Source organism: Dermacentor silvarum, chromosome 3 (genome assembly GCF_013339745.2).
Source record: "Dermacentor silvarum isolate Dsil-2018 chromosome 3, BIME_Dsil_1.4, whole genome shotgun sequence".
NCBI lineage: Eukaryota > Metazoa > Arthropoda > Arachnida > Ixodida > Ixodidae > Dermacentor > Dermacentor silvarum.
The window spans coordinates 45,435,363-45,448,243 of NC_051156.1; the positions used below are offsets into that span (position 1 = coordinate 45,435,363).

Sequence of the window (12,881 nt, forward strand, 5' to 3'; positions counted from 1 at the left end):
TTTTTATAACAATCTAGCTGGTCGGTAGTGCGACCTTTTTTGTGACACAATGCTCAATCTGCCAAGTGGGACGACAAGCGAATTAGTTTATGGCAAGCCAGATACGTTATATGGTGGTGGTATAAGAGGACACGAATCATTCCAGAGAATGCTGCGCCAACAGTAAGTGTTGGCAATTCAGTCAGGATTTTTCGCACAGTTGACACGCCGTATTTTTTGAGTGCCTTCCGCTTCATGTACACTCAACCATGCTGTAAACCAATATTTTGGATACAGGCAGTCAAAATGAACATGTTACCCCAGTGAAAATTCTCGTATGAACAACCATGTTTATTAAGTGCCTTTGCGCATAATGTGAGATTATATGCCTGGTAGCAAGAGATTCCAATGATGCCTCATATGCCTTCACATACGCTTCTTCGCTCCGATGTCATCGCTGATCTGGCGAAGCTGGTTGATGTTAAGTTGCCTGACCTCTTTCATTGACATCGATATCCCGCACTCTCGCTCGATTGTTTGCTTCACCTCGACGGCCATAAGGGAGTCCATGCCCATCTCCCCGAAAGCAATATCCGTGTTCAGAGTTGACGCATTTTTCCCACCTGCAATGTCAGTGGAAAAAGGGGGTTGCTTACGCCATGGAATACAGGTTCTAGCTACCGCTATTCCGAAAATTTGGCGAATACTCCTGTTTTGTGTCTGTAACGTTTCGGAACAATGAAATTGTTTTGCTATCGCAACATTTGTTGGACCGGCGCTCTATATCTAGCACTGCCGGCGAACCTATCGGAAATTACAGTTTGTGCGTATTGTAGCCTACCGTATTGCTACTTTTAGTATCGATGCTCGTTTTGGAACGCGCTTATGCGGCATTCTGTCTTCTCCCTAGTGCATCATACGGTTGTCACTGTGGACGTACGTTGATATTTCTATAGCAAGGTGTTAAACGATGGCCAATACAACATGATTTAGTATCTATAGAAAACAACAATGCAAGCCGGCCCATAGCGATGATACTAACAGCACCTTTGTTAGATGCAGAGGCGTACCAATTATTTCTCGAGTGGGGGGGCGAACCGCAGATCTCTCTCTGTCTCTCCATATATATATATTCTACAAATGATGATGATGATATTTGGTGTTTTGTGGCGCAAGGGCCAAATGTGGCCAAAGAGCTACAAGACAAAGAATGGTATGTGTGCCATGTTCAGTGAGTTTCGATGATAGGATGCTATGTGGCTGTAAAGGGGCCTAAGAACATATCGCGGTATATGAGCGTAGAACATACATCGAATATAATTATGACAGTGACGTGTGGAGTGATCTGGGGGTCGTGAATGTATGAGAAGTGATCATGGTGCTAAAATTTAAGGCTATAAAAGTAGCACGACGCCTACCGAAGGCCTTTGTGGTCAAAGACTACGAGGCACGTGCTTTCTTTAATAAAATACTGCAGCAGCGGCCTCTCCAGCGAGGCCGTGCTACAAGTCACCTGGATATATAACACGAAAGTTCTGTATATCTTTTAAAAACGCGATGATGGATTGGTATTTAAAAATAGGTTCGTTGCCCAATAACATACAAGGATGTAATGGGAGATTTTGCCGTGATGGTAATGGAAAATGTCTTTTCCTCTGAGGCTCCAGTTCAGGGCACTGCAAAAGGACATGAAGTACACTGAGTGGCTCGCCACATTCATCACAGACAGGGGGATCGCTACCGGACAATAAGTATGCGTGTGTACTGTATGTGTGTCCTATCCTGAGTCTGCAAAGTGTAACCTGTGTGCGGCGTGTCTTTGATTCTGGTGGCCACTGAGCGAGATGAGGCTTGATAGTGTGTAATTTATTGCCCGTTTCTCTGTCCCACAGACGTTGCCAGTAGGCCCTGACCTTTTTCTTAATAAAGGGTTTTAGGTCCATTACAGGGACGGCTATGGGTGAAGTGGCAGCGTCTGTATGAATTGATGTGGCTAGCTTGTCGGCCAACTCATTCCCTTCGATCTCGCGGTGCCCTGGCACCCAGCAGAGCACAATTTGGTGCTTGGATTCATACGCGGTGCAAATGATGGAATAAAGAGTTGTAATTACGGGGTTTCTGTGCCTACTTGAAGTGTTTAAACATTTCAACACGCTCAAAGAGTCAGTGTAAATGACTGCCTTGCGTATGTCTAGCTGTTTGATGTGTTTAACCGCCACCAGGATGGCGTAGGCCTCCGCTGTAAAGATGGTTGTGTTTGGGTGCAGAACTCCCGCAGTAGAAAAGGACGGACCGACCGCCGCGTAAGACACGCCGGCGTGTGACTTTGAAGCGTCAGTAAAATATTCTGGACAAGAGTATTTGTGCTGCAATTCGAGGAAGTGCATACGAATATGTGCGACCGGCGCATGCTTTGTGACCTCAATGAAGGACAGATCACAGTCAATCAGCTGCCACTGCCATGGCGGCAGCTCCACAGGAGGGGGCATGACATCGTGCTCATGGAGCGACACATCCATTTCTTCGGCAAGACTTCTTACTCGCAGTGCGTAGGGCATTCTCACGGAAGGGCGGTTCAGAAAGGTTTGGGCACTGGACAGATCATTTATACTTGTGTAGGCAGGGTGCGAATTGTTTGAGTTCACTTTTAGGAAATATACAAAGGATAAGTAAGTTCTCTGTAGATGTAGCGACCATTCATTTGATTCGGCATAAAGGCTTTCTACGGGGCTTGTTCTGAACGCACCCGTAGAGAGGAGGATACCCAGATGGTGGACAGGGTCTAACATCTTCAAGGCGCTCGGCGTCGCAGAGTGATATATGATGGAACCGTAGTCTATACGTGATCGAATGAGGCTCTTATATAGATTCAATAGACATCTTTTGTCACTACCCCACGTAGTGCGAGACAACACTTTCAGGATGCTCATTGTCTTCAGGCACTTGTTTCTTAAATACTTTAGATGTGGGATAAACGTTAACTTCGCGTCCAGAATTAGGCCTAGGAATTTGTGTTCAGTTTTTACAGGTAGACCCTCACCCTGTATCTCGATGGTGGGATCAGGGTGCAGACCTCTCTTCCTGGAGAAGAGGACGCATGTGGACTTTTGTGGTTTAAGCCGAAAACCATTCTCGTCTGCCCACTTATACAGTTTGTTCAGTCCAAGCTGAACCTGCCGCTCACAGATTGCAAGGTTACATGACGTGAAGCCTATCTGTACATCGTCGACATATACTGAATAAAATAGGTTGCGTGGGATGTACAGACGCAGAGAGTTCATTTTTATGATAAAAAGGGTGCAACTAAGCACACCACCCTGTGGTACTCCAGTTTCCTGCACATATGGTCTTGATAGGGCATTACCCACACGAACACGGAATCTGCGGTTGGACAGATAACTTTCAATGATATTCAGCATAATGCCACGTATTCCAAAGTGTGCGAGGTCTCTTAGTATTCCGAATCGCCACGTGGTGTCGTATGCTTTTTCCATATCAAGGAAAACAGACAGGAAGAATTGCTTGTGGACAAAAGCCTCACGAATCTGAGCTTCTAGGCGTATCAGATGGTCAGTGGTGGATCGGCCGTCGCGGAATCCACACTGGTATGGGTCAAGCAGCTTGTTTGATTCTAGGAAATGTATCAGACGGCGGTTTATCATCTTCTCAAAGACTTTGCAGATGCAGCTTGTTAGAGCTATGGGCCGATAACTCGATACGGACGATGGATCCTTGCCCTGCTTCAGGATAGGGATTACTATGGCCTCTTTCCAGGCAGAGGGGATCTCGCCGGAGGTGCATATAGAGTTGTACAGGCAGAGAAGGGTTTTCTTTGTTTCAGAGGACAGGTTTTTCAACATTTCGTAGAGTATGCGGTCAGAGCCTGGGGCAGATTGTTTGCAACAGGTGAGTGATGCTTGCAGCTCTGCTAGGGAGAAAGGTAGGTTATATGGCTCGTTCCCAGTGCTCTTTCGGTCTAGTTTTTGTTTTTCTATTGCTGCTTTGTATTTTGTGAATGCTGGAGAATAGTGTGCTGAACTGGACACATGTTCAAAATGTGCACCCAAATGGTTCGCCTGGTCCTCCAGGCTATCTCCCTGCGTATGTACCAGGGGAGGCGGATGTGTTTGTCGTCCTCTTACTCTATTGACCCTGTTCCAAACCTTGGCCTCATCCGTGTATGAATTTATGCTTGATAAGAATGTTTGCCAGCTGTCTCTCCTGGCTTGTCTGCGCGTTCTCCTACCTTGGGATTTGATTTTCTTGAAATTGACGAGGTTTTCAGCAGTAGGAGAATCGCGAAGCTGCCTCCATGCTTTGTTCTGCTGCCTACGTGCGTTCCGGCATTGTTCATTCCACCACGGAACACGGCGTTTGCTAGAAAGTCCACTTGTTTGGGGAATACACTTAAGAGCTGCATCAATTATGAAATTAGTAAGATATTCGACGGCACCGTCAATTCCGAGCAATGAAATGTCAGCCCACGAGAGCGTACTGGTAAGTGTATGGAATTTCTTCCAGTCCGCTGCATCGACCTTCCACTGGGGGGCGTGTGGTGGAGATTCGTATTGTCTTTGTGTTCTCAGCAGTATTGGGAAATGGTCGCTCCCATAAGGGTTTTTTATAACTTCCCACTCAAGTTCAGGTAGTATGGATGGAGAAGCTATGCTCATATCTATGGAGGAAAAGGTTTTATTTGCGAGAGAATAATATGTGGCTGCTTTTTTATTTAGCAGACATGCACCGGATGAGAAAAGAAAGTCCTCAATTAGACGGCCTCGTGCATCAATGCGAGAGTCGCCCCACAGACCGCTGTGCGCATTGAAATCGCCAAGAACAAGATAAGGTTCTGGCAATTCGTCTATAAATGACTGAAATTCATGTTTGTGTAGTTGGTAATGTGGGGGTATGTAAAGCGAGCAAATGGTGATGAGTCTGTTTAAGAGAACAAGTCGAACTGCCACTGCTTCGAGGGGCGTTTGTAGCCGCAAACGTTGACATGCTATGCTTTTGTGGATTACGATGGCAACACCGCCTGATGATGCGAGGGCATCATCACGATCTTTACGAAACGTAACATACTGTCGGAGAAAGTTTGTATGTGTCGATTTTAAGTGAGTTTCCTGTACATACAGCACTTTTGGGTTGTGTTCGTGGAGAAGTTCTTGGACATCGTCGAGGTTTCTAAGAAGACCTCTGACGTTCCATTGTATGATTTGTGTATCCATAATGAAAGTAAATTGGTGCTGTGTGTACTAGAAAAGGAAATATTGCTTTAGATTACAGAGCCCTTTCCGGGCCCTGTAACGCGGGATTTGTCTTTTCTGAAGCGGTCGAGGGAGCCTCGCCACTCCTTAGGCGCTTGGTGCGCCGTCGGGATGGGTGTAGTGTCCATTGCCTCATGTGGGGCGCCGGACACGCGCTCTTGCGAGCGAGAAATTTCGCGAGAAAGTCTCGCCGCGAAGGACGAGACCTTTGCGCCCACCAGCCCGGAGGTTGATGGGGCTGTCTTTGGGCCTGAGCTGCGCCGGCTGTTGCCAGCGGCAGCAGGGGCCGGAGAGGGTGAGGCAGCCTTGACTGCATCCACCGTGGGTGCTGCTGGCGGTCCTGCCGGTTCGCTACGCGAAGAGCAGGATGCCGCTGTGGACTGTTGTGGTGCCGGTAACCCAAGGGTAACCGGGCTTGTTTGCTGGTTGGGTGGGGTAGGCTTAGCGCCTTCCACCCAGGGGGCAGGGGCCACAAGCGGCAGCTCGCTGTGTGCGGGCTGGGCAGGTGGCAGTGGCCGCTGCGACGCTGCCCCCCGACGCGCCGCATCAGCATAAGATGTGTTGTGGAAAAGTGAGCACCTCTTACGGGCTTCCTTGAAAGAAATATTTTCTTTTACTTTTAGGGTGATTATGTCCTTTTCTTTTTTCCAGTTTGGACAGGAACGTGAGTAGGATGCGTGGTCACCACTGCAGTTCACACAGTGAGGAGTGCCAGTACAGTTGTCGGAGGAGTGGCCCTGTACTCCACACCTTGCACAAGTTATTTGACCACGACAGCTCTGTGAGCCATGGCCAAATCTTTGGCATTGGAAGCACCGTCTAGGGTTAGGGACATATGGTCGAACAGTTAACTTAATGTATCCTGTTTCGATGGTTTCAGGCAGAACGCTAGATCCAAATGTGAGGACAAGATGTTTGGTGGGGATTTCTTTGTTGTCCCGTCTGATGATGATACGTTTTACATTGGTGACATTTTATCTTTCCACCCTTCCAGGAGTTCTGCTTCTGATAATTCTAGGAGGTCTGCTTCTGATACGACTCCACGTGAGCTATTCATTGATCGGTGTGGTGATACAGAAATTGGTATGTTGCCGAAAGTCACAAGGTTGCCGAGTTTCTCGTACTGTTGTTTCTGAGGGACCTCAAGAAGAAGGTCTCCGCTAGCCATTTTGATCACTTTGTAACCTGAGCCTAAAGCTTCCGTCAAAGATTTCGCAACTATGAATGGAGAAATGGATCTGGCCGGTTTTGAAGCATTTTCGCTGTGTACAACATGGTATTTCGGATAGATTTCTTTTGGTCGGTTGAAATACAGGCTAAGTTCATCGGTGCGTCCCCTCTTTAGAGGGTGACGATCAAGTAGGCGGGGAAATGCTGGTGTTCCCATAACGGTTTGTTTTATTTCGGCGGCAATGGCGGCCACCCACCACGGAGCCCAACTAGGGGACGCTGCAGTGCTTAACGCGTAAGGCTGCAGGCGCCAACCGTACATTGTCACTATAACCTAATATATTATACCCAAGGGAGGGCACATACACAAGGTTAACCCAAGCCGCCTATGAATATTAGGAAGTGACAGAAGAGAAGAGACGATAGGATAGTTAAAGAAAGAAGACAGGAAAGCAAAAGGTTAGAGAGGGGGATAGGAAAAGCCGACCACCGATTTCCCCCGGGTGGGTCAGTCCGGGGGTGCCGTCTACGTGAAGCCGAGGCCAAAGGGGTGTGTTGCCTCCGCCAAGGGGCCATAAAGGTCCAAGCACTCAGCATTGGCTCAACCCCCAGGATCCTCTTTTCCCCGGACACGGCTAAGCCGCGCACGATTAGACGCGGGAGGGTCCAACCCTCGTGTGCTCGGGTACGTGGTGTCGCAACACACCAAACGCCTGCTGACGCAGACGCCCCTGCGGGGGTATATTCTACAAAGGCTTGCAATGAACCTACAAAGAAAAAAAAAACATTTATCGTTCGTCGCTCGGAATATTGTTTCGTACTTCGAATAAATATTAACACCGTGTCCAGCATAGTTTACTGAGGATACCGGGATTAACAACTAAATGCCGTGTATAAGGCATAAAAACTGGGGGAAAGCGAGTATTCAGTAGCGGTTTTTCGAGTATGTAAGCAACCACCTCAGTTCAAAATTTCGGAACACATCACAATAAGGTGGTCTTCATTTCTTCAAAATATAAAATATCTGCTGTTCTTGCTTCTGCAGGGAAACAAGTAGTAGGGTAGCCCTTATTCAAAAACCGCCTGAAAATGACATCGATAAAAACAGAAGTGATACAGGCCTTTAGAAAAAAATCAGTTAATTGTTCTATTGGCACGGAAATGGCTCTGCACGTTCGACCGGGGTCACTTTCAGGAACATACCACCTCGCAGACCCTCATGTAATTTCCCGTTCTGGGACCTTTGAGGTATCATAAAATCCTAATCTGTTAAAATAATAATTTAGCGCATTAGGATTTTATATGCAAGTTCATTTATTAATGATACCTCAAAGGTCCCAGAACGGGACATTACATGAGGGTCTGCGAGGTGGTATGTTCGTGAAAGTGACCTCGTTCGAACGTGCAGAGCTATTTCAGTGTCATTTTCGTTCTAAACCAGAATATGCTAGTGTTATCTATGACAACCACCAGGTTAATATGATTAATTCCCTTGAATGGTGCATTGTTTCTGACTACTCCTATAATACAAGTGTCTCAGCCTGAAAATCCCGGTTGTGTCTTCTCTCGATCACCTCCCGCCGCAAAAGTGCTCGTATTTTTTTAATTTTTAGGTTCTTTCATTCGCTGCCCACAGATAACCAAATCATGATTCTCCCACCATACGCATCCCAATGCTGTGTATCTGCCACGCGCCCACTTCACCACGTATCAGCGTGCTTTTTTTCTGCACACAGCCCGAGAATGGAATACCCTTCCTTCTGACATCGCCCTCATCACCGACATGTCCCGTTTCAAAACTGATATTGAAGGCCATCTTTCAAGTCACGCCACCTAACCCGTCTCGTAATTTTTCTACGTGCCCACCCCTCATGTTGTGTCCCGTTCTGAGACTTTGAGGTATCATAAATAAATAAATAAATAAATAAATAAATAAATAAATAAATAAATAAATAAATAAATAAACGATAAGTCGTGATTACACAAAGAAATTCGACAGTTACACCTGTAAGTGGTTTGATTAGATTTTTGATGGTGATAAGATATATATTTATACTGCAACGCTACGTAGACTTTTTTGGGACGGAGATTCAATGGTTCCAGCATTTGATAATCCAATCATTTCATGCAGTAAGTTACACCCATCATTGGGAAATACTTTATCCGGACCTCTCCCCTCGCCCGAAGGTGAAATATATCAAGCCCATTGTTTTGTTTTTTCAAGTATAGTTAGGCGGTAATTTGTAACTGCGGGAACTGTCCAGCGCCAGGACTTCTGCGCAATGCAAGCGTGTATGGCGAATCTCGCGCGTCGCCCGCTACAGCGCGTCACGAGGAGGCACATTACTCGCTACCCAAACCGGGGATACGTAGTAAAGAAAAGCATTATTGACGTGGTGACTCTATTAAGCAATAACATTTAGCTTCAGCTGTAGTTTTGTTGGACTTGCCAGTGTGTAGCCGAAAGTGCCCACTTTCAAAAGTGGGGGAAGGGGGCAAATGGCAAGCTTTGCCCCCCCCCCCCCACTTTTGACAGTGGGGGGGGGGGGGCAAGTGCCCCCCCTGCCCCTCCCCGGTAGATACGCCTATGGTCAGATGGAATGACGCCGCTACTATAATTCGGCCTTTTATTTTGCACGTCGTTGCAGGGTCTGTGTCTACTGACCCTCATCGATAGTTCTAGAACTACATTGGAAACGCTTGATAGAAAAGAGACTATTAGGCTTTGCTCAAGATCTCTCCCGTCACGAATGGCAATCTGATATATGCGACGCATCGAGAATGACCCGAACAGCCTTAATTACAGTCGGAAGCACAAGAACGCCGACAAGTAAAGCGAAAAAATGCAATCTGGATACATGTGCAATACGGCGCCCTGGCATTATTAGGCTTAGTTCAATTTTTATGCCCTACCTTAAAATTTTTCCGGGAATCAAAGCACATATTTGTGAACTCTTTTTTTTTTGTCCACTTTGTGCTTGTGTGCTACAGCTTATCTTTCTGCTGATTGCGACATTACGACATCCATCTGCTATTGCTGCGTTATTAGCTGGCGGAAACACGACTGAATTCTGTGTGGCTGCCTAGATATAGTAATAATCCAAGCGTACAGCAAGTTGCCTTACCGATGATGTGCAAGACAGAATCGACGATGTCGTGCTTTTTGTTTCCAATCTCTTCGCAGAACTTATCAGCCTTTACGCAGCTGCAAACCACGGGATGGCTCTGGTTTAAAAATTGGTCCATTGCAGTCATGCACGAAGTGATTCGCTGTGGCACCGTGCCATTGCACGATCGCGTCATCACCCATCATCTCGCGGAACACGCCGACATCAGCGATGGCGCCCCATTGGATGGCCAGACCTGCAGCGTCAGAATGGTTTAAACTTATAGCTAGGATAAACAATAAATGGCACATTTGAAAAATATATCTTGTGATATAAATAATGACACAAAGGTACAAGTAGGACAAATCACTTAATATGTTCAATCGCCCTGGAGCAATAAAATAAATGGAGGAAGTGGGTAAAATTTACATTCACCATATGGTTTTATTTGAAACGGAGTATTATGTATAGCCACCCCAGATTCAGTTCATCCTCACATAAAGACTTCATTACTAGGATAAATCAAGTTCAGTAAAGATACCGCTTTCCCAAAAGAAGTAGAGGATAGCGATTACCTGTTCATGCGGGAAGGACCCAGCTACTGCATGTTCTTTTCCTATTCTTCTTCTGCTTCGTCCACAATAAGACTTGTAAGATTACCCTGATGTGCCGCCACAAGAAAGCATTGTTCGAGACCTCAGATCCGCACGGGTAGCAACAATTATGTCACTTAGTATTCTTAGAACGTTCTCTACACCTGTGTCGTCTCATGGACAAAACATCGGAGCCGCCACCAAGCTAAAACGCAGGAGCCTTGACGAAGGATATCACAGCGGCTTCTCAAAAGTTTGTTTATTCGTGATACCCACAACCGGTCGTGTTCCTCCACTGCAGTATCGCATGCTCTTGACTCTGAATTGCACACACAGTGGTCATTTCTCGTGACTGAACGTCGTATGTGAGCCCCGTACAAACTTCCAATGGGGAAAGCCTCCAAGAAAGATAACATGGGTAGCCCATGGGGTAGCTCAACATAAAAAAGACACCAAGGGCAACATAGGGGAAATAACTTGTACTTACCAACTGAAATACATGAATGATAAATTATTGGAAATGAAAATGGATGAAAAAAATTACTCCATCTCCCGCTAAAGGAACCATGTGTGGATGCGCAGCAGCGGCGAGATGGTTAGCTTGAGCGGGAGATGGTTTCGCGGCAGCGGCCCGAGCGCTCATCTCGGCGCTGCACAGGAGAGAGAATGAGGTGCGCGCGCTCCGTCATTTTCATACCACGGAACTACCGTGGCGCCCCAGCGGAGTATGCAGCTGTCGCACCACCTGTCGTGCGCGCCGCTCCGGATTCCTAGAGGAGATAAAGGGGGGGGGAGCGTACGAGAGGAGAGAGAGGGGAAGGGGACGCGCATGCGCTGTGGGGTGTGGCAAGCGGGCGCCGCTCCGTACAGTAGATGATTCCTAGAGGAGAGAAAGGGGAGTGTAGGATAGGAGAGAGAGGGGGAGGGGACGCGCATGCGCTGTGGGGGTGTGGGACGCCGCGGAACGCAGGACGGACAAATCCCCCGCCATAAGATGCTTCGCATCTAAAACAACTGGCCGCCGTTGGGGCACGATCCCACGTCTTCGCATTACGCGTGCGATGCTATTACCATTGACCTACCACGGCGCCGTTTCCCCATCCACTTTATGGGGTATTTATGTTTTACTACTAGAATTAACCCTGCGAGTGTTAGCCAGCACCACCACTCACAAACATTGGGGGCGGATGTGGAACATCCTTTTCTGCAGTAGGCGTTACGAGTCCGTGATCCCTTTGGGTAAAGGCAAATGGTAAATAAACCCACATATGCTACCTGAAGGCATCCATGTTGCCGAATTCGAGACCCCTGCTATGTAACAAACAAGAAGGAACGGAACCGCGGGGCCCGATTTTATTAATCATCTAGCTCGCGCTCCCCGGTAGCCAGACCTGCCTTTCAATTAGCCTCTTGCAACGTAACGCCCAAGCCAGCTTGAAGACCAACGCCGCCATTTTAAGTGTTCGAGGTGCTGTGGTTCTGTTAATCCTGAAACTTCGCAGCCGGACGCTACCAACAGCTTTCACCTTGACCAATCCTGGCCCATCGCACGCTGCTCCTGTACCAACCACAATCCTCTGTGCTGGTATGCCTCGACAACGCGACCCACCTATATTTAGCGGCACCGTCGACCAGGACGTAGAGGATTGAATCGTGGAGTACGAACGAGTGAGCTTTTGTAACAAATGGGATGACCACGCCGAGATCACGAACGTTCACTTTTACATCACTAATGTTGCCGTCCTCTGGTACAAAATCCATGAAAACAAAATCACGAACTAATCTTCACGGCAGCCGTCAAGGAGGTCTTCGGTCGTCGGCTTAGCGCGGAAGAGCGCTTGCGCAGTCTAGTCCAGCGCAGGGACTTTTACAAGCTACAACGAAGATGTTCTCTTCATTTGCAAGCGCGTCGACCCATCTCTCACCTAAGGGGAAAAAATAACGCCCATCATGAAAGGAGTCGGTGAAGATGCATTTCAGACGCTTGTTGCTAGGAACCCCCAGACGGTCACCGATGTGATACAAATCTGCCAGACTTGCAACTAGCTCCGAAAGCAGCGTGCCTCGACGCGCCGTGCTGCTCAAGATACAACAGACCTTTCCAACCTTGCTTCGACGGCGCTACTGATCACACCGTTTCACTGCTGCACTTAAAGCAGTTCATCCGCGGGAAACTTGCACGTCTACTTTCCCTTATCGCCCACTCACCTGAGCCAGTGACATCATCTTAGGAACCACATCTTCGTCACGTCATTAAGACGCAAGTCACCCAGGTACTACCAGCTGCCTCATCGCTGTTGCCTGTCACCACACCACTAACTTATGCTGCCGTTCTTGCCAGACCTCAGGCCCCATCTCTTTCTCGCGCCTACGGGGCCACCGGGTCCTTCTACACGTCGCCACCACACTCACGCACGGTGCCCCATCCTTCTTCGCCCACCGGACCGTCTATTGTTAGTCCGTGGCGTACTTTTGATAACCGATCCATATGCTTCGCATGTAGTCTTGCGGGACATATAGCCCACGACTGTCGCCGTCGCAACTTCTGCTCTCAAGGCGGTGTGGCTTCCCCAACCCATCAAGCTGCTCAGCATTCGCAACGAGTGTCTTCTCCTGTCGCCGACTCGTTTTCTACATGCCACCCCTTTGACTCACGCTAGTTGTACTCTCCCCGTTGCCGATATATCTCCCCGATGCTTCGCCGACCTAGACACGCACGACAGGAAAACTGACAGCCGCAGTTCCCGTAGCAAGAAATGCACCGT

General features: G+C 47.8%; 1 protein-coding gene across 1 annotated transcript in view; it reads right to left on the reverse strand.

Moving 5' to 3' along the window:
* Window positions 1-390: 390 nt before the first annotated feature.
* LOC119445414 (fatty acid synthase-like) overlaps window positions 391-12,881 on the reverse strand; it is a 175,163-nt gene continuing 162,672 nt past the window's right edge. The window contains 3 exon segments of the mRNA XM_049663271.1: window positions 391-602; window positions 9,542-9,704; window positions 9,706-9,779. Coding sequence (XP_049519228.1) covers window positions 406-602; window positions 9,542-9,704; window positions 9,706-9,779 — 434 coding nt within the window. The 3' untranslated portion in view covers window positions 391-405.